This window comes from Phoca vitulina, unplaced genomic scaffold (assembly GCF_004348235.1).
Source record: "Phoca vitulina isolate PV1807 unplaced genomic scaffold, GSC_HSeal_1.0 scaffold4, whole genome shotgun sequence".
Lineage (NCBI taxonomy): Eukaryota > Metazoa > Chordata > Mammalia > Carnivora > Phocidae > Phoca > Phoca vitulina.
The window spans coordinates 82,582,798-82,610,323 of NW_022589707.1; the positions used below are offsets into that span (position 1 = coordinate 82,582,798).

The 27,526-nt window shown below is 42.4% G+C and overlaps 1 protein-coding gene across 30 annotated transcripts in view; it reads right to left on the minus strand.

Annotated features, from left to right (window-relative positions):
* The window catches only part of NRCAM (neuronal cell adhesion molecule), a 265,346-nt gene that overhangs the window by 19,956 nt on the left and 217,864 nt on the right, over nucleotides 1–27,526 (minus strand). For 9 of the 30 annotated variants that reach the window (XM_032402405.1, XM_032402415.1, XM_032402418.1 and 6 more), the window contains 15 exons: nucleotides 25,995–26,138; nucleotides 23,255–23,366; nucleotides 21,815–21,981; nucleotides 21,575–21,722; nucleotides 19,633–19,757; nucleotides 19,162–19,191; nucleotides 17,435–17,536; nucleotides 13,432–13,629; nucleotides 13,260–13,330; nucleotides 11,679–11,904; nucleotides 11,176–11,291; nucleotides 9,573–9,777; nucleotides 7,006–7,128; nucleotides 5,958–6,143; nucleotides 4,872–4,907 (listed from right to left, as the gene is read on the minus strand). In XM_032402405.1, the coding sequence (XP_032258296.1) occupies nucleotides 4,872–4,907; nucleotides 5,958–6,143; nucleotides 7,006–7,128; nucleotides 9,573–9,777; nucleotides 11,176–11,291; nucleotides 11,679–11,904; nucleotides 13,260–13,330; nucleotides 13,432–13,629; nucleotides 17,435–17,536; nucleotides 19,162–19,191; nucleotides 19,633–19,757; nucleotides 21,575–21,722; nucleotides 21,815–21,981; nucleotides 23,255–23,366; nucleotides 25,995–26,138 (1,989 nt within the window). The remainder of the gene's footprint in view (nucleotides 1–4,871; nucleotides 4,908–5,957; nucleotides 6,144–7,005; nucleotides 7,129–9,572; nucleotides 9,778–11,175; nucleotides 11,292–11,678; nucleotides 11,905–13,259; nucleotides 13,331–13,431; nucleotides 13,630–17,434; nucleotides 17,537–19,161; nucleotides 19,192–19,632; nucleotides 19,758–21,574; nucleotides 21,723–21,814; nucleotides 21,982–23,254; nucleotides 23,367–25,994; nucleotides 26,139–27,526) is intronic. The other 21 variants (XM_032402407.1, XM_032402420.1, XM_032402417.1 and 18 more) reach the window with 6 other exon arrangements.

Below are 27,526 nucleotides of genomic sequence, written 5' to 3' on the forward strand. Positions count from 1 at the left end.
TACCCACGGGACCATTCTGTTTGCACTTTCAGTACAGTATTCAGTAAATTACATGAGATAATTAACATTTTATTACCAAATAGGCTTTGTGTTAGACGACTTTGCCCAGCTGTAGACTAATGTAAGTGTTCTGAGCCCATGTCAGGTAGGCTAGGCTAAGCCAGTTTTGGTAAGTTATGTGCATTGAATGCATTTATGACTTAACAATATTATTGACTTATGATGGGTTTATGGGGATGTAACCCCATCATAGGTTGAGTAAGTTCTGGGTGCCTGGGTGGATCAGTTGGTTAAGCGTCTGCCTTGGGCTTGGGTCATGATCCCAGGGTCCTGGGATCGAGTCCTGCATTGGGCTCCCTGCTCAGCAGGGAGTCTGCTTTTCCCCTCTCCCTTCGCCCCTCACCCCCTGCTTGTGCTCTCTCTCTCAAATAAATAAAATCTTAAAAAAAAAATAAGTTACTCAAGTTCTGTATATTGAAGAAATGAAATAATGCACTTGACCTCTGAGATAACTCACCATCCTATGTGTACAGTGTACCCTTCTGTGCTAAGGGAAACAGCAGAGAGCAAAACTGATTACAGAATTGTGTTAGGGTCCTTCTGTGGAGCTATTTGATTTTATCGTCTGAGATTTTCCTCTTAAAGGAGTAGATAATGATAGGAATATGATCAATCAACGGAGACAATAAATACGAAGCAAAATATTAATTTTCTTTAAGAAATTTTGGAATCACAGAACTGAGGAATTTAATCTTGGTGTATTGATGGGAGAGGTCAAGGCAGAAGCACAGTGAAATACTTCCAACAGAAAAGCATTTAGCTTATTCTTAAGGACAGTCAGAGAAGATATCATACTTTTATCACAGAGAATCCCAAGGTTCCTCGCTTTTACCCTCCACTCACCCACTTTCTGGACTGCCAGCCAAGGGACTGCGAGTGTCATTTCTATTTGGAGCTTTCTGCAAAGCCTGTCTCTTGTCTCTCTCCCTACCCTAAGTCTTTCTTTGTAGATCCCACCAGTGTAGCTCCCTAGATTTTAGCTTCCTGAACTACGTGTGTGATCCTGTCACTCCCTGTTTGAAAGGTGGATGGCTGGCCTCTGCCCACAGGTAAACACTCTTTCCTTAGCAAGACATTCGTGGTCCTGAAGGATCATTCACATCTGGCCTCATCTACCTCTTCAGTCACGGCTCTGGGTACAACTGAAACATCCTGTGGATTTTCAAAGCCCATGCCTTTGCTTATGCCTCTTACCAAGAATTTATGCACCCCAATCCCCCGACTCATCTGTCCAAATTCTATTTGTCTTTCCAGGCCCAGTTCAATATTACTATTTTTGTGAAACTTCTCCTGATCCTTTTGAGCAAAATAAATGGTTCCCTCCTCTATGCTTAGATAAAATATTGTTCAAATTACTAGTTTAGCATCTATTTTTACTCTTCTTTAAAAAAAAGATTTATTTATATATTTGAGAGAGAGCGAGAGAGCATGAATGGGGGGAGGGGCAGATTGAGAGAATCTTCAAGCAGACTCCCCGCTGTGTGCAAAGCCTGACATGGGGCTCGATCTCACAACCCATGAGATCACGACTTGAGCAGAAACCAAGACTCGGTCACTCAACCAACTGAGCCACCCAGGCGCCCGTTTTTACTTTTTTTAATGTGTTGGTGTCAGCTGCCACATTTTTAGCATATCAAAGGCGAGGTCTGTTTACCATCCTGGTACACAGTGCCTTAAAAAAGCCTGGTGCACTTTATGCAGCAGATAGACTTTAGCTGTTGAATTGATTGAACTTTTTATATAGTCATTTTGTTGTTGTTCTTTGGGCCAAACTTTAAACTTGATTTTTGTTTACATATTCTTTAGCTTTTCCTTGTTTCTTGACCTCATTGGTAGTGGTGGGACCAACTCTGGTGTAATTATACAGTGAAGAGTCTGACCACAGAGAGGATTTGTCACCAGCTCCTTGGTGCCCAGCTCTGCTCCGTCCTGGCTGGCTGACCACAGTCTGCTGCTAATTATGTCAAGAATCACGTTCAGTTTCTGACCTGTCAGTCTCTCCCTATTTCTGTACCCCAACTGGTCACCTGACAAGAGTGTTCTGATGAATGGTCCCAAGGATGAGAAAGTAAAGGCTATGGGTAAAGCCATGTCCATCCAACAGCAACACTGGCCCAGAAGGCAAATCCGTTAGCTGTGATTTTTCAGATCACTTCTATAGATGCCTTCACAGGTTTATTTTCTAGAATCCCAGGCCCTGAAACTATTTAAAAGGACACAGAAATTAAACAGATGCAGCTAAACAACCACTACTCTTACACAGACATTGAAGGCTTTATCCAAACAAGGACACGGATCCAAATAAGTGACTCCTAAAGATCTCAGGAGTGTGTCCATGCCCAACTAAGGCATGGGAAGGGAAGGGGTGGGTATGGCGCAGTCAGCCAAATGGATTGTCCTGGATTCTACTTAGTGATTTAAATGCTCCTTTTTGCAATTACATATTTGTAAGTTTGGGTTTCATTAACATCTCTTAAAATCTGTAAGAAAATTTAAAAAAATGTAAACTCGGATGCATCTCTTTTCCCCTTCGATAAGAGGTGGACTGAAGCCACCAGAGGCCAATGCATCCAGAGCTGACGATATCACACCTGTTTTCTCTCAGCGAGCCATCTCTGATTCTTTCATCCTCTTCTTTTTAAAAAATATTTTATTTATGTATTTGACAGAGAGAGACACAGCCAGAGACGGAACACAAGCAGGGGGAGTGGGAAAGAGAGAAGCAGGCTTCCCGCAGAGCAGGGAGCCCAATGTAGGGCTTGATCCCAGGATCCTGGGATCATGACCTGAGCTGAAGGCAGACGCTTAACCGACTGAGCCACCCAGGAGCCCCTCTTTCAAAGAAAAAGCGAAAAACCATAAAAATATGAAAATTTAGCAGGATAATAGAGAACTTTCCCTTTTCTCCTCTCTCAGAGAGTAAATTGTATGGAGAAGAAAAAGACAGAGAATAGAATTCAGTCTGAGATCAAAAAAAGAGATATTTTTAAGGAAAGAAAACCCAGGATAACAAATTATTTCTTGAGCTGTTAAAGTCTTCAGGCATTTGCCTTCACTTTATGCAAGCAATGTTCAATGGATAGTGCACTATTAAAAGAAGCAATGTAGAAAAAAAATAAGGTTAGGTTTAGGTTTTTAAAACACATTTAAACCCTATTTCTCTTCTTATCTGAGATCCACCCGATTTCAACATCAGGGGTTTTGTGAACCTTCCGACAGTCCATTTTTGCTTGTCTCCATCATCGTAAGCAACTCACAATTCAATTTAGTAACATTAAATGGTAGAACCTGAACTATTTTAATAAGGATTTCTCTTAATTGGTTTTAATTCATTAACATCAGTGGATAATTCTTTTTTCCAGTGAATGCATGCTGTCTTCTACCACGGCAAGTCAGTGGGAAACTCAGGCTCACTCACAGACAGCCCTCTTACAGCGCAATTAACGCAGCTACTGACTCCAGGCAGAGCCCTGGGGACGCGTCCACCGGCATCGGGAAGGAGGCCAGGCTTTCTCTGGAATGCTTCAGTGAAAGGTTACCAGGGGAACATAGCAGGGAATTATTGTAACACAACCAAGGACCTTAATTGATATCTAATTAAGCCAGGCAAGGCGCATACACGTAAGGGGAAGGCTTATATCTTTCTACCATACTGTGGAAATTTTGAATTTTCACAGCCTCGTTCTTTCAAGACTCAAAGCACACAGATAACATTATTAAGATTACTGAACGTGGCTATTGTATTCAGTCACTTCAAAATCTATTTGATCTACAGTTTATTATTTACCAAGGCTATGAATATAAGCGGATTTCTTAAAAAAAAAAAAAATAAAAGATCTGAATCAGGCTTACTCACACAAGATCTGAGTAATTTCGGGCAAGGCACTTCTTTCTCTTGGTCTTCTTCTTCATTCCTGTTTGTACTCAAGTCTGTCAAAGTTTAAGACCACCCCTGGCCAGGGGGACTCCACAGGAAAACAGTGCCCTGTGGCTGGGACTCCCAGCTCTTGAAAAAGCTAACAGATCAACAATGGCCAAGGGCCAAAGATGGAGGAGGATCTTTGGGACTGCCTCAGGGGGGAAGGCCTATCCCAGTGGATTTAAGCACTGCTCTCCCAACACACCTTCCTTACCCAGAGAACTGAGAGAGACAAAGGAGAACAAAAGTACTCCACTATGCCCCAGGGGGAAGAGATGTGTGCAGTGTGGTGAAGACAGGATGGATTCACACAACTGGGTAGAGCATGCAGGCTGACAGAAGACTTGCTCAGAGGGATCCTGGTGGGGAGACTGTGGGTTCAGGGCCAGTTAGAGGGCATCACTAAGCCGGAACTCCGAATGGACGGTGTGGTGTCATGTCAGCAAAGAGGACACTGTGTCTACAAGGAGTAGGGCTAAATCAGATGAGAACGGAGAGCTCGGCTGATCCGAGTTCTTACAGGCTGTTTGCAGAACAGGAGGAATATTTCTGAACCCTGACCATGTGGTATGGCCACAGAGAGGATTTGTGACAATCCACAGTTTGGGTCCTGTCTGATCCAGCCCCAATCCTGTCATTAAAAGCGAAGATGAGGGTTTGTACCAGGGGTGGGTCTTGTGAAGAAGGGTTAGTAGAATTCAGTGTGTGGCTTTCTACTTGTGGAAAAGACTAGACATGAATTTTCAAGCCATGATCTTCCGAGATCTTCTTTTCTGTTTGGTGTTTCAAAGCTCATTTTATATCTTTTTTTTTTTAACCCATGCTGCACTTCGCCATGTTTAACATTGCAAATTTCACACATGTATAAAGTCATGCAGATGAATGATTTTACCTTTGCCTGCACCTACATCAGGTGGAGGAATACCAGCTTTAATGAAGGGAAACAGAAATAGGACACTATATAGTTAGATGTAACACACCCATGAGCATGTAAAGCGATATAAAAACACTTATTAAAATGCCAAAGCATGCAAGAAGAATGAAGTGTCCCACATCAGGTACAGGGGACAGAGATATGTTGGTGTCCCCAAGCTTACCCAGCAATCAAATACACACTTTCCTTAAGGTGCATTATCATATTTCCCTCTTATGGAACAAGGCTTAGGGTATTTCAAACCAATTTTTGGGTAGAAATGTCAATTCCTCATGCTAGGGAAGATAATCAAATAAATAACCCTCAAGAAATTCTACGATTTAGTGACATGCAAAATCAGAAAATCTTTTATAAAATTTTTGGACATTTTCATTGAATCGAAATTTTTTCAAAATAGTAAGTCAGGAAGGAAGTATTAATTCCTTTTCTTGATACTCTAATGGGACTATTTTGCTTTCTCTGTACCAGACGGCATACCAAAATACAAAGTCCCGTGCTCAAACACAAAACAAAGGCACTATTTCATTACAGTTTCATATTCCTTGCTAGAAATCCTCAACCAGTATGTGGCCTAGCAAACTATCTTCTGGTGTCTCAAGACCAGAACTAGAATTACATCTATTTATTTGCACATGGATATGTGTGGCGGTGTGCGCATACATGTGTGTATTACATGTATGTGTATGTATGTGTGTGTATGTGTGTACGTGTGTGTATGTATACATGTTAAGTTGTAGACAGGAAAACACATTGCCTTGAACTCTGCGTTCCTGTGTGGCAAAATGCTGTAACTTCCCACTCTCACCTCAACATTTTAATGTCAGTTTAAAAATTTCACACAGACTCGGAAAACAAATATCCAGTAGTTATTCTAACATGAATTAAATAATTGACTTTATAGATGTCAGGATGGGAAATTACAAACAAGTGTTTGCATTAGTTGGGTAAGATGGATCCTCCATGGGAAGAAGGGAAGAGAAGGCATACGCTCAGGTTAAGGACTTCGGTCTCGCGACACTTAAAGTTCGTGCATTTTATACATACCCGTCTTACCTTCATCCACAGCTGTCACTGCCTCCTCTGTTATTTGACTTCCGGATCCTGCTGCTGTTTGTGCATAGAAATAAAACTTATACCGCGTGCTGAAATTTAAATTTTTTAAAGTCCAGCGTGTCTTGTTGGCAGGAATTTTCAGATCCACCAGTGGGCCTAATTCGTGGGTGCTGTTAACTGGCAATAAGAAATAACAGGGAAGTGCATTCCCCATTAATTGCTATAGGAATACTATTACAAATAAATGTGTCAAGCAAAAATGTCACACTTGGATTACATTCCCTGTGTAATCCTCTTCACGCCTTGCCCGACATAACTGTCGTTAGCCGTTTACAGCTTCTACACGATCGCAAAACGGGGGGAAATATAGCCCCACTCGCTTATAAGTGAGGGGAATTTTACGGCTGAATTCCAATAGCATTTCTTTTCTCTGTGTTTTTGCAGGTGGTGTCATGTACTGATAACCCCAAACCTTGTCCTCAGAGGCCTTGTGCCAAAGGAACCCCTCTTTTTCTGTTTCTTTTTTCTTTTCTTTTTTTTACCATTTTCTAGTTACAGATAACTAACGCCTACCTAATCTAACAATAGCATCCACCCCATGGTCAAAGGTCTGTAGGATTCTACAGACTGCTTGATTTTCAACAGCATATATGTCTTTAGAAAGTCTGATGTGAAGTTCCTTCTAGAACACCACTTGAAGGTATATGCATATATTCTACAGCGCTAAAGAAATATCCAGTTTGTGGGCGCCTGGGTGGCTCAGTTGTTAAACGTCTGCCTTCAGCTCAGGTCATGATCCCGGGGTCCTGGGATCCAGCCCCACATCGGGCTCCCTGCTCAGCAGGAAGCCTGCTTCTCCCTCTCCCACTCCCCCTGCTTGTGTTCCCTCTCTCACTGTCTGTCTCTCTCTCTGTTAAAAAATAAATAAAATCTTTAAAAAAAAAAAAAAAAGAAAGAACCAGTTTGTATTTTAAGGAAACAGCTAAGTTTTTTTCCTTTTGAAACCATATTCCCCCCTTTTCTTCTCCCCATAACTTACTTGGCTGATACTTTAAGGTGTATTCAGTCAAAATGCCATTCGGGCGGCTCGGTGGGTCCCATTCCAGAGTAAGGGAGTCTAGTGTTGGGTTAACAATCTTCAAAGAGGATGGAGCACTGGGGACTTGGAGTGAGAACAGAGTCAACAGAAGGGTTTTTGGATGTTTCAGTATGTATTCAGGTGACATGCTACACCATGTTCACACCATTCACCAAGGTTTTCTGTAACTCACTCTTGCTCCCGATTCAGCCAAAAATACACTACCAGAAACCCGTGATGAGAAACCATCCAGCTATTCTCGTCCTCTTTTTTCTCATCATTTCCATTTAGACTCATTAAAGCCATCCTCCAAAATACATAAAGACTTTGCCTTTAGATGAATCCAAACCAATATTGTTAAAGGAGATGGTACTTGTTTTGTGAATGGTGTCTTAATAAATGCAAACTGGTGAAACTATTCTAACCAGACCTTTGGGTAGATGCAGCTGTGTTCTGGGCTATTAAGAACTGTTTTCTCCAACCAATCAGGTGTCTCCAAACAGCCAGAACACACTGCCTGCTGGCCTCTGGGCATGAGCCAGCCTGCCCAGGTGCAGAGTGGTTCTTATCTGGAGAGCTGACAGACGCCCAGAATCTCGTGGTGATGGACAAAAGCTGTGGTGCTGGCAGATTCCCCCCCACCCCCCACTCTGGGGACAAACCGCAGGGTGTCAGGTCCTCTGTGGCTGAGGCTGGCCATATGTGACCAGAGGACACATGCCTGGTCTTCTTTTATTCACTTCCTCATGAGGATGATGGATGGAGGCAGCTCTTCCTCATGGTCGCTAGCTCTTCTACACACCCACCATATTTCCTAGGCCCATTAATGGCACCCCTGTCTCTCCCGTCACTCTAGCCAGAAACCAAGGAGTCAACCCGAATTTCTCCCTCTGCCTCATTTCCTCCATCTCCTGGGACACTACATCCTATCAATTTCACCTCGTACATCTCAACCATATCCATTCCCTACTCTCCTCTCTACCACTGCCCCACATGAGGCCCTCAGTGGCCTGTGCCTGAGTCCTGGCACATAGTTCTCAGCTTCCCTAAGCCACTCCTCCCAGAATCTGATGATAGCCAAAAACCCTCCCCGGAGAAGTAAACACATATTGCATATAAAGTTTGGGGGTTCATGGGCGCCTGGGTGGCTCAGTCGTTAAGCGCCTGCCTTCGGCTCAGGTCATGATACCAGGGTCCTGGGATCGAGCCCCACATTGGGCTCCCTGCTCCACGGGAAGCCTGCTTCTCCCTCTTCCACTCCCCCTGCTTGTGTTCCCTCTCTTGCTGTCTCTCTCTCTGTCAAAAAATAAATAAAATCTTTAAAAAATAAAAAAAATAAAGTTAGGGGGTTCATGGAGCTCTCTAAACCCATTCACTGACCCCCTAAGAGACTACAGTCTTCAGGTTAAGAGCCTCTGGCTTATAGGTTAATACCCATAGCATGTAAGACCATCCATGGTATGGGTCCTCCCTTGCTCACCTTCCTCTCTTTCCTCACCATTCCTGGCTACATGACTTATAGTTCCTTGAGGGAGCCATATTGTTTCATACCATCATGTCTGTGGACATATTACTTCCTCTCTTCTTTATCCTTTAATTCGCTGGTCATCTCTACCATGACACCTTCCCTGAACCATCTCAAGGAGCAGTGAGGTTTCACTAGTGAAAGCCTCAAGAGGAAGAAGCCTTTAACCTCTGAAGGAGCAACAGACCGAGGACAAGCAATTGCCATAGGATGGGAGTGGGACACAGGATGACCCTCGGAGGATGTTAGGCAGGTGACAACATCATGAGCCCTTCAAAGGAGCCAGGACCCAGTTTGTCTGTGAACTACTTGTATCAAAAAGACCTAAGGAATCCACAGAAGTTATTTGGCTCATTTTTAATACGGGCTTGAAGCAAAATTCAAATGGGTGAATCCTTTTCTTTCTTACTCTACTGTCCCTCTCTCCCTCATCTGCTAGGCTCTGTGTCCCTGTGTCCAAATGCCTTGTGCCCCACCCCTGCATCGATGGATATTTGATCCTTCTTCCCCCTCCCCTTGCAATGGCCCCTTCTTGCAATGCTTTTCCTTTTCTTCCCAACCCATTTTGTCAAGACTTCCAACCTTCTACCTCATCTCAACTTCAGCAGAAATGATGAAGGTGCACCGGGAGAAAAGTAAACTACGACTGACAGGATTATTTTTCTTCCCAGGTGCTTTTCTTAGACTATCACATCAGTGCTCATGCTTTTCAGATGAAGGAACTGAGGCTTAGAGAAGTTACAGAACTCCCTGCAGGTCAGAAAGTTAATGACCCAAATAAACATCAAATTAGCAAGGTTTCTGACAGCGTGACTAAGTGGGGAGAAAAACTTAAGTCAGGAGAGGACGGCTTGGGGCAGCATTTTGCGTTGTGAAGCCTCCCACGTACCCTCGGGCCACATACGAGCTGACAGGATGCCAGCTTTGTGGGGCCCCTTCTGTAATGCAAAGCGTCTCAGGATGCGCCATATGTTCTAGGATCTCAGTCACGTCCGCCCCCTACCTCCTTCTGGAGTATTAAAGACTCTGTCGGGGCTGGCCGGGCCCTCCCCTTTCCCGTTGACCACGCGGACATTCAGCGTGTAGTGGCTGAAGGGCTCCAGCCCAGGCAGCATGCCGTGAGTCTTGCTGCCCTGGAAAGTGAGGATCTTCTTCTCAAGGTGGCGTCTGTTTCTCTTAGACGAACTCTGCGCCTTCCAGTAGTAAATCTGAAAGAGCAAGGGCAAAAGTCAGGGACAGGTAAGGGAGCAAACAAGCTTCCTCCTGCTCACGAGATTCAAGTCTTACGGCTGTATCCTAGATAACGTCCTTGGTGCATTTTAGAAGAAGATTCCTGGCAAAACTGAGAGATATTGATTATGAGGCAAGACAGTAGAAACCCAAACATAATGAGGGAAATGGAATTGAGAATATGTGATGCAGCTGGGCTATAGACTACTGGGTTGGAGGAGCGTGAGTGAAATAAATGGAACAGCATGACACCCACGCAGATCTCTCTAGAACATAAGGGAATGGAAGATGATGGAACGATTGAAGCGTCTTACTTATATAAAATATTCTGAAAACAAAAATTACTGGCCAGTATTTACATACTCCTCCAGAGCTAATACAATGTCATGCACAATATATCATTTAGTTTAATCCTAAAAGCCACGATGAAGCTTTTATTATTATTATTTCTTTAGCACAGATGAACCCCGGACCTCTGAGTGGCTTGCCCCCAGCCACTGGGCAATCAAAAACCACAGTGGATCCTCCACGCCAAGTCTAGGGCTTTCTCACTAAGCCAAACTGCATCACTTCGTTAATAAATACTTTTATTTTTGGTATTAAATGGCAGGCACAGGTTTTGGAAAGATGGGTAAGCGAAGGGTTGATTACCTTTGGCTAAAAATCCAGAATTGCTGTTTAGTAAGTGCTCTTAAATTCTCCTTAGAAGCTTAAAGAGAAGTCAACATATATACAGAATCTGGCAATGTTAGAGAAAAAAACCCCAACACGGAATATGATGCAGTACCAAAAGTGATCTCTAGGGGTCAGTTTTAATGACCCAGAGCCGTGACTTTCTTCGTGGGTGCAAAACCAGTTCCTGGCACATCCATCACAAATCTCTACGCATCAGTCTTTCCATGCTTCCCAAGAACAAAGATAAATGATGGTCATAAGAATGACCCTGTTGGGACTCTATAGTTTGAAGTATAATCTGAATGATTTTTTAAAAAATGCCTACATTATTTTCAGGACAATTTTGTGTGTTTAACACATGTGGTCAGTATTGCTTTAAAGCTAGGTGCATTTGGTTGTATTTTCATTTCTTAAACACTAGTTTTCCCCATTTTGTGCCTCTGTTAATTGTTTAGTTGGAAGAATTTTAGGCCATCTGTGGGAAAAATGGAGAAAAAGTTTCTTACCCCCTCCGCCCCCCCACCCCCACTTTGGATGCAGTGAGGTTTTGCTTCTGCTCTAGCTGGGGTTCTTGAAACATGGCCTGTCTGAGGTGATAAACCAGATGAACTCTCAAGGCCTCCGACCAAGAGAAGTGCATGTGGCATTCGCTGAGGGCCTGTTCCTACAGAAAAAACGCAAAAAAATCTCCCTTCACTTGCCCGATAGCCTTGCAGGTGTCCTCGGATACTTTTCAGAGGTACGGGGTCCCAGTGCACCTCAGCTAAGGTACTGTTCACCACGTTCACATGCACATTTCCGGGAGCCACCATTGGGACTAGGGAAAAACAGGAAAGGGGGCAGAAGTAAAAATGTTATTTTGCAATTTCATGCAAAAATGCCACTAACAATTTTGGCTTGAAGTATGACCCAGCTTTATTCTATGGATTATCAAGGATTGAGAGTAGATTTTTTTTTTTTTTTTGGTATCTGTTCATCTGACTTGGTGAGAATAATGTATCTTTTTAAAAGTAACGACACTTGACATTCTGAACCTATTTTTTACATAGCAGGCTGTTTGCATTGAGGAATGTTCAGCAAAATAACTGCCACCTCCGTCCCTCCCAGTCTACGCACCCCCTGGACATGGCCTTGGCTTGCACCTTAGTAAGTCTGTGTTGCTGGTATAAAGGAAAGTATCACTGAAACAGCATCAAACACTTACGGTCTTCTCCAGAATGCCCCATGACCACGGCTGGCTCTGGAGCAAACCCCACGTCATTCAGGGCCTGCACTTTTATCAGGTATGGAACGAAGGTCGGTGTGCCCGAGACAATATATTTGGATACATTTGCCACCACCACAGACGTCCATTCATCATCGCCATCTTTCTGGCGCCAGCTCACTTTGTACTGAAGGCCTGGCCCGTTAGATTCGAAACCATTCAAGGGCTGTAAGAAAAGCCAAATAATCAGAGCTTATAAAACAGACAGATTGAGCAACCTTTTCCCCGGAATACCAAATTCAATTCCCAGACTTAAGGAAAGTGAGCACTGACATGTTAAAATGCGAGCTATAAACAATGTCTTCCAGGGACCTTTTATCTTTTTTTTTTTTTTCATTCGTGCTGAGATTCAAAGCTTGTTTGGGATCAACATTTCAAAGGTTGTTAATTTCTATCTTGAAGTTGTACATACTACATAAGCCTCTCAAACTGGCTCCACAGTCAAGGGTGGGTGACTTAGAGCATTTCAGTTACATAGTTTCCTTTATATATCCCTGTCTGTGTGACAGTACATCATTCTCTATTTTACTTAGAGCCAGAAGCTTGTGAACCGCTTCTTTCTTTATTTAAAAAAAAAAAAAAGTTGGCTTGTCGGAGCGCCTGGCTGGCTCTGTCGGAGGATCGTGCGACTCTTGATCTCGGGGTTGTGGGTTCGAGCCCCACAGTGGGTGTAGAGAGTACTTAAAATAAAATCTTAAAAAAAATTGGCTTGTCAGTCTATCCTGTTTTACATGTCGGTATGTATATAAATATGTACGAGTATGTATGCATATAAGTGTGCATGAATAGGTCTATTAAAATAAGTTTTAAAATCACCCAAGTGAATATGTTAATTTTCCAAATCCAGAAAATATGGATAAACCAGAAAAAAGAGAGAGAAAAGCAGAGGCAGAAGAAGAAGCTGACTACTTGGAATAACTTGGTACATATCTTCTAGATGGTTCTCTATGATGATGATAATACCAGCTAGCATTTGTTGAGCACATATATGCGCTAGGCACTGTTCTAGGGGCTATATGTATTTATTCCTTTAATTGTGTGAGGTTGGTTCTATGACTTGTCCCATCATACAGATACATAATGGTGATGTTAAGCAACTGGCTTAAAGTCACACCGTGAGTGGCAAAGCTGGGATTTGCATCCATTCATTTGGGTTCCAAGGATTAGGCTTTTAACTGCTACATAATAATATCTCTTCAAGAAAGAGATGTAATATATATTTTTTCCCAAAATGGATGAAATGGGATTTTAATACAGACATTGTTTGTAGAGAGAGAAAGAGAGAGCACGCAAGTGGGAGGGGGGAGGACAGAGGGAGAGGGAGAATCGCAAGCAGCCCCTCGACACAGGGTTCAATCTCACGACCCTGAAACCATGACTAGAGCCGAAATCAAGAGTCAGAAGCTTAACCAACTGAGCCACCCAGACGCCCCAATACAGACATTGTTTAAAAACACCTTTTTTTTTTTTTTCCACTCTAAGATACACTGAGAAAAGCTGAAGGCTTCATGCTGAGCTCACCTTCCAGGTAATCACCAAATTATCAGGCTCTGATCCCAGTCCTTCCACAGCTGTGGGATTTGTATCAGGTTCTGGAAGTTAAGCAGCCACATATGTGTAAGTTTGGGTCTTTTTTTTTTAAACAGTGGAAAACTTTTCTACTTCATTTCCTGTCACAGAAGGCTCACTTTACCTGCGGCTTTAGTCAAATACTGTTCAGATGCCTCACTGGGCAAGCTCCTCCCGAGGCTGTTCACGGCCATTACTCTGAAGGAGTAGTTCACGTAAGGCGACAGCTTCAGCTGGGCTGTGGTCTGCATTCCAGAGACCTCGGTTTGGAGGTGCCACAGTCCTGCCTCGTGCATTGCATCTTCATATTCAATGATGAATTCTGGCCACGACACACACACAGAACCCAAGACAGTGAGGTCAGCCACCCCAGGGTACGTTCGAGGATAACGAACAGAACAATCTAACAAGAGTAGCTGAACATTGGTTATTTCACTTTCAAGAAAAATTCTGTAAGAACATTTTGATTTAAGAGTTCTATCAGTATCCTCAATATTTAAGCACACCCAATAATATTTAGTATTCTTTCTCTAGCATGCTGAATTGAGTTACTTAAATCTGTTTAGAAGTGGTCTCCATATCCTTAGGAAAGTTTCAATATATGAAAAGATGGTTAGGGTTTCTTTTTTTTTTTTTCATAACAGGAGAAATTAAAGATCAGGAGATACTACTTTCCACTAAACAGACTGGCAGCAATCAAAAGTTCAACATACTTTATTGACTATTACACAGGGAAACAAGCATTCTCCTACGTTCTTCCTGGGAAGTGTAAATTGGCACAACTTCTATAGAGGACAATTTAGAACATCTCACAATATTCAGCTCAAATATCCTTTGATTGAGAAACGATACTCCTACCAATTTATTTTGAATAAATGTGCTCATGCATATGCTCAGAGGCACATGAAAAAGAATCCACATTACAGCACTGTTTGCAGCTGAAACAAGCTAATTGCAAACAACCTAAATGTTCAGCACCAGGACACTGATCAAATAAATTATGGTGTATCTGACACAGTGGAATATTCTGCGGCTGTAAAAACTGAAGGGGGCTACTCCATATGCCACCAAAATGGAATGATTTCTGAACTGCATTGTTAAGGGTAACCAAGTAGGGTAGAGAACAGTGTGGAACACTTGGGTAAGAGCACAAAGATGGACTGTAACATACACACACACCTATATGCTTGAATATACATGTATTGCCTCCTGGAGAATACACACTGACAACACGGGGGTCTTGGAGAAAGTGGGAGTTAGAGATAGGAGGAAGACTTACTTTTCAGTGCATACCCTTTTGCATCTACTAAAAATTTGTGGCATGTACATGGTTTACCCCCATAAAAAAATAGGTATTTAGATATTTACTAATTGCCTATAATGTGCCCGTGTACCGTGATGTGAATTACAGATACAAAGGCGAAGTAGCAATGCTCTGTGTTGCAGTGCTCCGAAGCTAAGTAGCTCGAGTTCGCCTTTCAAACTCCATTCACTGGCTGGTGATCTCCAGTCCCATAAACTGGTGACTTGCACATTTCTCTCGGCAGCCCCTGCCTCTCCCTTGAACTGCACACTTGGACAGCTCATTGACTCAACAACTCCATCTGCTTCTCTCTGACAGCATGACACACTGGTTACTGCCAGGAGTGATCCCAATCTTCCTCCCCGGCTGGCAGTGACAACTCAGCTCAAAACCTTGAAGCCCGTCTTAGATCCCCTCTTTGTTTCCTACTCTCCATAGTTTTGTTGGCTGTACCTTTAAAACATGCAAAATCTGACCACTGTTCAGCACCTCCGTCCCTCTCGGCCCTAACCCAAGCCACGGTTCTCTCTCTCTCTCTCTCGTGTGAATCACTGCAAAACCTCCCAACTCACGAGTTCCCAGATTTTCTCAGCTCATGGTGCACGTAGCATCTCAGTAATTTTCTTCATGGTTCCCTTAGGCCAAAAGAAATATCTAACACTTCCACGTAAGTAGTTAGGTCCATACAACTTAATAAATTTTCATGTCTTCACAACTTAAAACCTATTCGGCACTGCACAGCTTCTCAAACCTTGTTAAGACACCACCTTCCTCATTCCCTGTTACACACTGATGTTCATGCGGTACTTGCTTTTTACCACAGCAAGGGCTTTGCAGGCACAGCATCATCACAATATGGTGCCGCAATATCGTGTGGGAACCGTAAGCTGTCTTCAGCTCGTACTTTATGTGGCGTCTGACAGATGTGACTGTTTTTTAAACATCAAAATTGAAAAGTCAAAAACTTAAAACATATCCCGAGGCACCCTTGTGAGTTTGCTGAGGTTCTACAGGGTACTTCACAGAGAACTGTGGTCCTACCTGGTCTCTCTGCTTCCCCTCTTGTTCTTCTATAGACCATTTTCACTTTTTTTTAAAAAAAGATTTATTTATTTGAGTGAGAGAGAGACAGAGAGCACGCATGAACGGGAGGGGCAGAGGGAGAAAGAATCTCAAGCAGACTCTGCACTCAGCACGGAGCCCGACACGGGGCTCAATCTCACCACCCTGAGATCATGACCTGAGCTGAAACCAAGAGTCTGACACTCAACCGACTGTGCCACCCAGGCGCCCCTAGACCATTTTCAATAGAATAGCCAGAGTGATCCATTAATCACTCCTCTATTTAATTCCCTCCAATGACTTCCAACACTTACAATGGCCTACAAGGCCTGCCCAGTTCACACTCTACCCCTTAGCTGCTGCAGGAGCTCAGGAAGAGCGTGGCCTCATGTGCACACACTGCAGCAGATCCTTGGGGAAGGGGCAGCAGAAGGAGCCTGCTGTCACCACTCCTTGTGGTGGGTTCTCTTCTGAAGGGAGATCTAAGTAGTGTGTGTGTGTGTGAGTGTTCTACATATATATGCATATACAATGTGTACTGCATTTTACATATATATATACATATATAACAATATTATATGTAACAGCATAATATGTTATTATTAACATTATTTTATTTGTGTCCTCAGCTAAAATATAAGCTCTATGTAGGCAGAGATTTTTGACTGTTTTGTTTTAGAACAATGCCTGGTACATTATAGGCACTCCATAAATATCTGTTGAATGAATGAGTGAATGAATGAAAGAGTAGAAATGCTTTGGAATCTAATGGTATCATTTAAATATAGGTACAAAGGGTCTCCACGCATCCTAAGCAGCTAAATCTGGCTACTGTATTGAATTAACTGGAAGACTGAGCATGAATGATTAAGGGTTCTGAGCAAGGACTGAATACTCAGCTGAGAAAAGAACACCTCGAAATAACACAAGATGGAGAGGAAGTTTTTGCTGAATTTCATCGGAAATACTCTGCTTTATCAGTGGGTGCAAGAAATCAACACACACATCACTTCAGAGTAATCTGAGATACTTGTCAGAAAGGCATTTAGCTTTCCTGCAGCATATGCCTGAAGGTCATAATATATTATAGGCTTGTGATACTCTCTCAAGTATCTTTTCACTTGTCAAATGTCTAAGCACCTCTAGAGTCTAATTTTATGAAGCTCTTCCAGTATCCTTACAGTGGGGTCCCTCCCCTGACTTTGCTCCCTAGACTAATGTCCTGATGGTGAGGAGCAGACACTATGGAATGTGCCTCTTTTTGCAGGGGCTGAGGGGAGGAAAGAGGCCCACACTGGAAGGTAATAGACCTACTGTCCACACCCAGCTCTGTGACCAACTGTGGGTCTGCAAAATCACTTTACTCACCAAATCTCAGTTTCCTAACACACACACTGGCACAACAGTGCCTGGTCCTCCTCTCCTTTCCTCCCGCATTAGTGGGTAAAATGAATAGCTTACAATGCGTCATCCTACTATGGGGGAGATTTAAGGTGATTCTGACAGATTGCATACGCAGAAGGAAAGTGTGTTTGCTTAGTTCACATCTTTGGCAACTAAGTGGCGTCCTATCCCAGAGGCTGTAAGCAGGAATAACTCAGTCTCCGAAGAGAGGAGAGTGATAGATCAACGTCTTTGTTCTATTAGTAATGAAACAGAGAATGCCAGCAAATGTCTCTGTAAGGGATTTCAATTGCATGTGATAAAGTGCTTGGGAAATGGTGGTGAAATGTATCGGTGACAAAGACAAGCTATGACATACTTGTAATAGGGCTGTTGTTGTCACTGCCTGGCGTCCACGACAGCTGAACACTTTTGTCGAGTTGATCCGTCAATTCTAAATCAAAGGGAGGATTTGGGACATCTGTAGACCGAACACACATACCACCGTTACCCATCCATTCTTAGGAGGTTCTCTTTTACCCATGATACTATTCACGGGGGGGTGGGGGTGGGGGTGGGGATGGGGTGGGGTGGGGAGGGTGGCGTGGGGGGGGTTGGGGGTGGGGGGCATCTTAAAGAAACAGCACACTTAATGGTTAATGAGCATGCATCTGAAATGAAATGGGAGCCACTGAGGTTGCTGGGAACACACAAGCACACCCAAGACCTCCTCCAAACAAGGAGTTCCGCTTGCTCCTTTTTCAAATGAAACCAAATCACTGGTGACCAAAACCAGTGAGGTGGGCATACATGGTTCACCAGCACTCTCAATGTGTCTTCTCACAGACATGAAGAGCACAAACAGAAAAAATAATATTGAAGCTTAATTTCTAATAAATGGGAGACAGAACAGCAAACGCTAAAAGACCAATACAGGCAAATATAATGTACTGCTTAAGAAGACCTCAATGTTCTTTCTGAAATGTGTGAAATTATAGATTTTGGAGCTCCTGGAGAATATTTATATTTTTAGGGGAATTCTAAGATTGATGCTATATAAGTAGCCCTCAGCATGCATACCTCATGCAGATGCTCAGTAGAATAGTCAGGCGGGCCCATGGGGACACGGTGTGTTTACTCTCAGAGGACACTAGGGTACAGACACCTGTGGGGACAAAGGTGTCCCAGAAACATGGTCTGCCTCTTCTAATGGTACGTCTGACATCCAGAGAGTTAACGTTTCCCTCTGGGCTTTTCCTGACCTTGCTCTTGGGAGTGATTGTGGCTCTTGGGGAACCAGAAGCCATATAAAAATATGGACACTTCTTTCCTGTCAGTAAAGAAACAGTAAATGTCTACCAAGGGCAGTTCTTCTATAGCTTATCTATTGATACTATGTAAAATCCAGCTGAGTGTATGCCATAAAATTAATTTTTGTATTTATAGGCTGAATAAAGATAAAGGTTCTTTAATCAAAGAGTTCTGGAAATAATTTCCGATTTATTTTCCAGACTCAAAAAAGTCACACAACCTGGAAGTGCCCTCCTTTTGGTCTTTCTTTAGTGATTTATGTTTTTTAACGCAATGAGTTGTTTTTCTCTAATACAAAGGTCAAATGTTCTAAACATTCACTGTTTTCCTATGTAAATTTCTGGAAAATGGAATCCCCAAATGTCTGTGTTTCCAAAACAACTTTTAATAGCCTGAAATAAAAACCTGATTTGTGGAATGATCTTTGAGATAGTTTTTTTTTCATTCTGGAAACAGTGGAGGACAGCTTTTGAAAAAGCATGATGCTATTTTACAAGGAAATTATACCAAAGAGGGACTTTTATCAAATGAAACGACTTTATAATAACACATGAAATATTTAGCAATGAGTGGTACTACATTCAGTGAAACATTCCAGAGCTATAATGAAGAAAATGATTTATGGCAGTAAATGAGCAACAGAACAGAACGCTGGACAGAGCCCTTGTCTTTAAAGCAACACAATCAATGATGTGGTAGACAAAAGAGAGGAATTATTATTACTACTATTATTATTTTTTGCACATGTGAACTTGTTTGACAGAAAACAGAGAAAGAAGACTCATATTAGTTTACCGTAAATAGGAGCTGGAGTTGGAGTAGGAGCTAGAAAGGACATTAATATAAAGGATTTTAATCAAAATTAGTCATGGAAAGATATAAGATAGCACAAGAAGACAAAGACTGACCATGATTAAGATTCTAAAACCGAGCTGTATGCTAGCTGTGGGACACGGCATTGATAAACATGCAGTAACAACGCGGGATGGGGGGGGGTCCTTCAATCTTAAATCAAAGTACATTATTTCTCCCGATTTTCTTATATAAAAATCACTACTACGCACAACCATCATTTTATTCCAGCGCTGCTACAGTAGTATATACTGAAATTACTGCCTCAAAGGCCTCTCTCAAAGAAGAAAAGTGTAGGTATTTAATTCCCCTACAAAATTGTAGAACTATAACAAGCAAACATTTACTCTGGACAGTTTTCCTTCTGACCTAACACAAGGCAGCCAGCGGTGCTGGGTGTGTTCTAGTTCTTACCAACAACGCTCAGCACAGCACTGGCAGAAACGTTGTCCAGAGTTGTGTTGGCCACACACGTGTAGGTCCCACCATCATCATCCCTTACATCAGCCACCACCAAATGGTCCTTGTCCACAGTGAACCTGTGAAGAAAACAGGTTCAGAGCAGCTGAAACGGACACCCGACCATACATGATGGATGTTTGCTTTACTGGCATGAAAGAAACTCTGTGAATTTGAAACAAAGAGAGAGAGAGGACAAACATTTGCAGCTCGTTAGAGCAGAAATCCAAAAAATATGTCTCACTTTGATCATGACAAAAGCTGGAAGACAATTAGAAATGGACTAGAAGCTTGGGTTAGAAGGGATGTCAAGTCATTTCAAGCACGCCCCTGGAAGGTTAGGTGCTTCCCTGAAGACCAGGGGGGCACCCAGAGGTAGGGGGGGCAGCTGCAGTCACCCTTACTAGCAGGCTCTCTTGTGGCTTCGGCTGCTAAGGAACATTTGAACACCACTCATTCAGCTCCATTTCTAATAAAGTGTGTATTTTAAAATAATTTATCATTGACTGCAGAAATTTTGTGCCATTTTTGCCAGGTGCATGAACTCTCATGGGAGTAAGTAAATGCAAAGAATAGTATCAAGTTTATCATAAGGGGACAGGATGACTTAGATCAGCGAGCACCATGGAGAGTTCTCTAGAGGTTACTAGCTGGCATGAGAAATTACTCAGGTCAAAAATCCATGTAAATAGGATTCATGCATGATTCTAATGAGGATGCATAAATCATTCACTGTCTTTGCAGGGAATTTCCAAGTTAAAGTTTTAGCCACCTTCACTCCACGGTCATTTCTTCCTATTTCCTTCTCATCTTTACCAACTCAGATGCCACAAATAAAACTGGCCAGGTGGGGGGTGCCTGGGTGGCTCCGTCAGTTAAGTGTCTGCCTTCAGCTCAGGTCATGATCCCAGGGTCCTGGGATTGAGCCCCACACCCTACATCCGGCTCCCTGCTCCGCGGGGAGCCTGCTTCTCCCTCTCCCTCTGCTCCCTGCTTGTGCTCTCTCATGCTTTCTCTCAAATAAATAAATAAAATCTTTAAAAAAAAAACAAAACAAAAACCTGGCCAGCTGGAAGCATAAAATTAGATGGAAATTGTGGGTATAGAGGAGAAGGTCACATAGTTGTGTGTGTGTGTGTGTGTGTGTGTGTGTGTTTTAGGGGCAGTTAAGCAACAAGCACTGCTTAGGCGCAGTTGCAAGCAAACCACAGGGAGCATTTCCACCAGCACACGGCATTTCTTCCACTAGGGGGGCAAATGTTTGTAGCCTCTCTGACAGTTCAAATTCACTAGGTCAGCTCTATACCTATTCATTCAAATTGAGGCTTCACCCAGAAAATGGGAATGACTTTTCCTCCATTCCAAGCTCAAGGACTGCAACGTGTTTAGGCTATTTTAAATAGTTTACCTGTTTTTCCCCCTTCTCCTTCTACTGGCCAAAGTGAAATCAAAAGAAAATTCCCTATCTGAATGAAAACTGGTGTCCTTTAAAATAACGACAAGGATTTAGGCGCACTCTGCTGATTAAAGGGATCGCATTTCTGCTTATTTGTAGAATGGTAATGAAAACATCTGTCGAGACTTCACTGTACAAGGTAGAAAATAATGGAAGTCATCCAAGGCCTGAAAGGTTTTTCCCATCCTGAATTACACAGGAGACCAGCACACAAAGACAGACAAACATTCTCAGGCTCTGATTTCAATAACTCGATACCTTTTTAGGTCCCCACATTTTGCAGCAGGCAGAAAATGCACATTTTTTTTTTTTTTTTTTTTGGAGAGACCAGATCTCAGAAACTTTAAAAACACCACTGGTAAGTCACTCTACGATAAACCTTTAATTCGGAGAAGTTCAAAGAGGCAGGGAAGAGAAAGGAAAGAAATGGTCTTCAAATACCTTCCGTCATTGGGCAGCTCACCGTTGTCCTTCAGCCATGTGATGGTGGGGATTAAGGTGTGATCATGTTTCACTTTGCATTCGAAGGACACGGTGCCCCCTCTTTGCATGACTGCATATTCGGGCTGTTTAATGATCCTTGTTGCATCTGAAATTTAGCTATTGTTATCCATTGCCAAAGCTGAAGAATTTGCTCAAAGTCACATAATACCTGAAAAAACTTCATCACCTCCGCCTTACCTTTGATTTCTAAGTGAACTTCATTCTTTGCCATTCCTAATTTATTCCTTGCAACACATGTATAAGTTCCCGTACTGTCCTTTTGGGCCACAGGAATTTCCAAAGTTCCATTTTCATGCAAAACATAAATATCTTCACGAAGGGCACTACCTTTAGCTCCCTTGAACCTTCATTACAGAAATTATCACAATGGGAATAAAAAAAATCATAATTTGAAGTCAGACATAAAATGCCACATTTGAGGTCAGCACATGATGATGTGCATCATAGTATCAAGTTCGGAGACGTCTGGAATCTGCAAAAGATGTCTCAGATTGCATGCCTGTAAGTCAGCGGGGTCCATGGAAGGCAGGATGTAAAACTGGAAAATTTCATGAGAAGTGGTGCTTGAAGCATTAGGATGACAATACGAAATACTTCAATTGTAATTTTCTGTATCAGATTCATATTTAATACACACATTATTACCTATTCTATCTCCACATGGGTGATAAAACAGGCAACATGATGACGGATCTTTTTGGTCTTTTTCTTCCTCCTGGGATATATTCATAAGTCCATCTGCAGGCTACAATTCTAAAGCCAACTTCAGCAGAAGATACTTGATTTGAATTCTAAAGAGACTTTTTATTTGTATGAGTAGGAAAATACTCAGGGGAGAAAAACAAGAAAGCCTGTATGCAAAGTATATGTCCGTTCAGCTTCCTGATCACTGTCAGACCAAACCGGCGAGCCAAAGTCAACCTAAGGTAAACAACCTAGGCAACCTGAGAGAACTCACCAGGCCACCACCTGCCCAAGCACCGTGCTTCTCCTCTCTGCGGCTACTGTGGAGACCTGGGGAGTCTGTCCTTAATCCTACACCTGGCTTTGGCCTCACATCGGCCGGGGAAGCCCGGCTCTGTGTCTGGTCCCTGATGGATGATCGGTAAACAAATGTTCTAATTTTCTTTCACTCCTTCCTTCTCAGCTGCTGCCCATCCTCGCCTTGAGCCTCCCAGCTCAGGCTAAAGTAAGCAGGCACCTCGGTCCTGAGTGGCATGTGGGGGTGGGGGGAATGCTGGTTTGGAGCTTATAGAACCTCTCCCCGACCCCAGAGGATCCTTTATTATCAAGGAGGGTACCCCGAACAGTCCCCACGCACCATTCCTTGCAAAGTCCCAGGTGGTACTCATGGCATTGTAACATATTACTATACCTTAAATTTTCAACCCACCTACTTCCCTACACCTCTGTGCCTGACAAAGTGTGCTGCTGAATAGATTATACATGTGGAAGTATTTAGCACCGAGCAAGTAGTTAATACATCTTTACGAATGAATTTAATAATAGTATGATGGAGTCAGCCCTGTCCTCTGAATAAATAAAAACCCAGCACCCAGAGAAATTCGAAGGCTTTAGCAAACGTAAATATTAAAGGCAAACAGAGCCATTACTTACCACTCAATGGTCGGCAGAGGAGACCCAAAGAAGGCACAATCCAGTAGAGCAGGCCTGTCTGCAATGACCTGATAGAGTGTATTTGCAGATGTAAGGATTCGTGGTGGCTCAGCTAAAAAAAAGTTTAAAAAGGTAAAGTAAATATTAAATAAAACAAACATTTAGGCCCACCATATATTTTACTGCATTTGAAGGCCGTTCAAGTTTACAGTAAAGCAGAACCACTGTGTCTCTCCGCTCATGTTCTCTATCAGGTACAACACCACCAGCATCTCAAGGTGGAGTAATACAAGTTTTCTCCTTCTGCCTCATACCCCACATCTCATCTTGCTCAGGCACGGTATTTTAATGATTTATTTATCTAGATGTCCTACTACCCTGTGAGTCCCTTGCAGGCAGGGAATGGGACTTTTATTGCTTTCTTCCCAGAAACTAGGTCAGTATCTGGCACAAAAATAATGGCCGAGTACATCTTTGTTAAGTGATTGGCCCAGGCTAACCCCGGGGTTATGAGGGGGGTGGGTGGGGGTAGGAGGGGTGACAGGCACACAGTAGCAGAAAAGCTCAGAGTGTGGACACCTGAAACAGAACTAGGAACTGGCTCCCAAACACCCACCAACACCGCACGTGTGCTCAGCCCTGCGTGTGAGTCATTGGCCTCCATTTCGAGCATGAAGGAAACATGCCTAGGACTGGTTGGCTTCCTGACTTTAATTTCATTTGAAAGGGAACCTACTACACTTATTGAGTTGAAATATAATTCCCTGGAGCCATGAAAACAAGTCTCACATACAATTTTAATAAATTTGATGTTTTCGGTAGTTTTGTCCAGTATGAGAAATGGAATGTTCACATAAACCAACCATTTCACGCAGAGGACTTGAATAAACATTTCTCCAAAGAAGACATATAGATGGCCAAGAGACACATGAAAGGGTGCTCAACATCACTCATCATTGGGGAAACGCAAATCAAAACCACATTGAGATATCACTCATGCCTGTCAGAATGGCTAAAATCAAGAAGACAAGAAACAACAGGTGTTGGCGAGGATGTAGAGAAAAAGGAACCCTCATGCCCTGTTGGTGGGAATGTAAATTGGTACAGCCACTGCGGAAAACAGTATGGAGTTTCCTCAAAAAATTAAAAATAGAAATATCATAGGATCCAATAATTCCACTATTGGGTATTTACCCAGGGAAACAAAAACACTAACTCAAAGAGACATATACACCCCTGTGTTTATGGTGGCATTGTTTACAATAGCCAAGATATGGAAGTAACCTAAGTGTCCATCAATAGACAAATGAACAAGGAAAAAATGAACGTGCGTGTGTGTGTGTGTGTGTATGGGATATTACACAGCCATAAAAAGGATGAGACTGAGCCATTTCAGATAACATGGATGAACCTAGATAGTATTATGACAAGTGAAATTAGTCAGACGAGAAAGACAAAACCCATATGATTCCACTCATATCCGATAAGTGGAATCTAAAAAAAAAAAAACAAACAAACAAAAAGCAGGATCAGAACTATAAATAATGAAGGTTGCCAGAGGGGAGGGGTCCAGAGTTGGGCAAAATTAGGGAGGGTATGTGCTATGGTGAGCGCTGTGAATTATGTAAGACTGTTGAATCAGAGACCTGTACCTCTGAAACAAATAATACATTATATGTTAAAAAAAAAAAAAGAAGAAGAAGAAGATAGCAGGAAGGGAAAAATGAAGGGGGGGAAATCGGAGGGGGAGACGAACCATGAAAGACTATGGACTCTGAGAAACAACCTGAGGGTTCTAGAGGGGAGGGGGGTGGAGGGATGGGTTAGCCTGGTGATGGGTATTAAAAAGGGCACGTTCTGCATGGAGCACTGGGTGTTATACGCAAACAATGAATCATGGAACACTACATCAAAAACTAATGATGTAATGTATGGTGATTAACATAACATAATAAAATTAAAAAAAAAAGAATTCTAAAAATATTAAAAAAAAAAATGGGTGAAGGGGAGCAGGAAAGACCGGCCTCCAGTTATGGAATGGCTAAGTCCCGGGAATAAAAGCAGAGCATCAGGAATGCAGTCAATGATACTATAATCATGTTGTATCAGGACAGACGGCAGCTACACTTGTGGTGAATATAAGCATCCTGTGTACACTCGTCAGATCACTAAGTTGTACACCCGAAACTAGCGTAACATTGTGTGTCAACTACACTCCAAAAGCCAAAACAAAACACAAAACATTTCAGAAGATGTTTGAGTCTACCACAGTGTTCTAAACGTATTATTAAGGATTAATAAATAAATGTACATCTGTGACGAGGATAAAGCCCGAACATTAACGGCTGGTGATTTATCTTTTCAAAAATCAGAATGAGATTGTTGTTGAACTTACCAGTTTCTAGAGATGGAGTGGCAGTAACATTCAGTTACCAATAGCAGATTAATGCTATTTTCCTTTTGAGGGTTTGACACTTAGCCTAACCATCTGTGGATGGAGCAGTCTATTTGATTATACCTACAGTAAACAATTTGCCACAACGATTGCATTACAAAAGGACACAAAGGCCAGAGTACCATACCCTTTAGGGCAAGGTCTGTATCTTACCCATCTTCATACAGCCCATTCAGCTCCAAGTCCTCTGTGCATCGCACACAGTAGACGCTCGCTCTATTTTTGTTGAGAACAACAGTGGTCATTAACTGAACTGGCCATGTCTTTAATAAAGTGAGAGCTTACCCAGCACATTTACAAATGCGTTTGCCAGTAAATATCCATATTCGTTAGAGGCATTGCACTGGTACACCGCACTTGACCTTTCTTGAACATTTGAAAAAATAATGGTATCGCCATCTATTTTTCTGCTGGGGTCATCAGGAGCAACTGTTTGGGTGTAAAAATATAAAGCATCTATTTATTCTTCTCTGCTTAGAAGACGTAAAGTGTGAGGTCTACACTCTAGTAAGTAGAACAGAAATACATGCCAACTGAGGTATATGTAGTGAGAAGGAGGAGAAATCATAATTTTCCCTCCTCTGACTTTGGTTATCACTCATCAGCACATTATGCCTGATATTCATTCAGTCCTAAGTCGACTGATTCTGTAAAACTGAACATTATTTCGAGAGATCCACGGGTAAAAGCACAAGGTAGGTGAAAACAGAAATACACATTCGGGAAAGCATTGCCTTATTCACAAAGAAACTGTGGTTCTTCATGAGGAGACAAGTTAATTCTCGAGAGGAGAGAGCAAACGCTAGTCAAAAATAGAGAAACCCTCTAGCTCAACCAAACCTGTGTCCTTAATGAGCCTCTCGTTGAAATAAACAAATAAATAAGTACATAAAGACATATACAGGGCCAATCATCAAATGTGAAAATATTTTCCTGTATCAGAAATTCCTGAGGCTGAGGCAGAAACAAATCATGTGAAATTATGTGTTTTTCAGCTAAATCTCTCAAGTACATAAAAAAAAAAAAAAAATGTCAGGACCAGGACTGATCCTTACCGAAGTGGAGCGGAACAGGGCGTGTAACATAATATGTGAGAATTTAGTCCAGGTCATGCCCAGCAGTGTGGAAGTGCTGTGTTCCTGGAGATAAATTCCTGTCTGTGAGTGCTAAACCTCAGGCCGTGACCTTACATTGCTTTACAAGCACACTCAAAGGGGCAAGAGGTATCTGCCTCAGCATGCGGATCAAAATCAACACTCCATAATAGCACCTTTTCCCTGAAATCTCCTCTTGCAACTTGACCCACTTAAGAAGGCTTGGCTTCCATTCCAAACACTGTACTTTTCTCTTTGATGACAGGAAAGGGAGGTACATCTAAGAAATGGTTATCACTGCATTTAGATGCCTTTATCCCTTGCAAATCTCAAATATTTGGTTCACCTGTGGCTTATTAACTCACTTTAATACAAGTAAACCAAACTATAGTCATTCAGCCTTGTCTTAGTAGTCACGTGCCCACTCTCGCTGTATTCGTTTTCTATGGCTGCTGTAACAAGTTACAAAATTAGTGGCTTAAAACCACATAAATTTAACATCCGACAGTTCTCTATGTGGTTGTTTGACACCCCGATCGCAATTAACAGCTAATTTATAACGCCACCTTAGACACTCCAGTTAGTTCATCTAGTGGTAGGGGTATGCCAGGATCCTTTGGGTCGGCTTCTTAGCTCATCTCTGCTGTTTAGGACTCTAAACATTTCAAAATGCCTTAAGAAATATGTTCTTCCAACCAGAGGACAAATACAAGTTCTGATTCC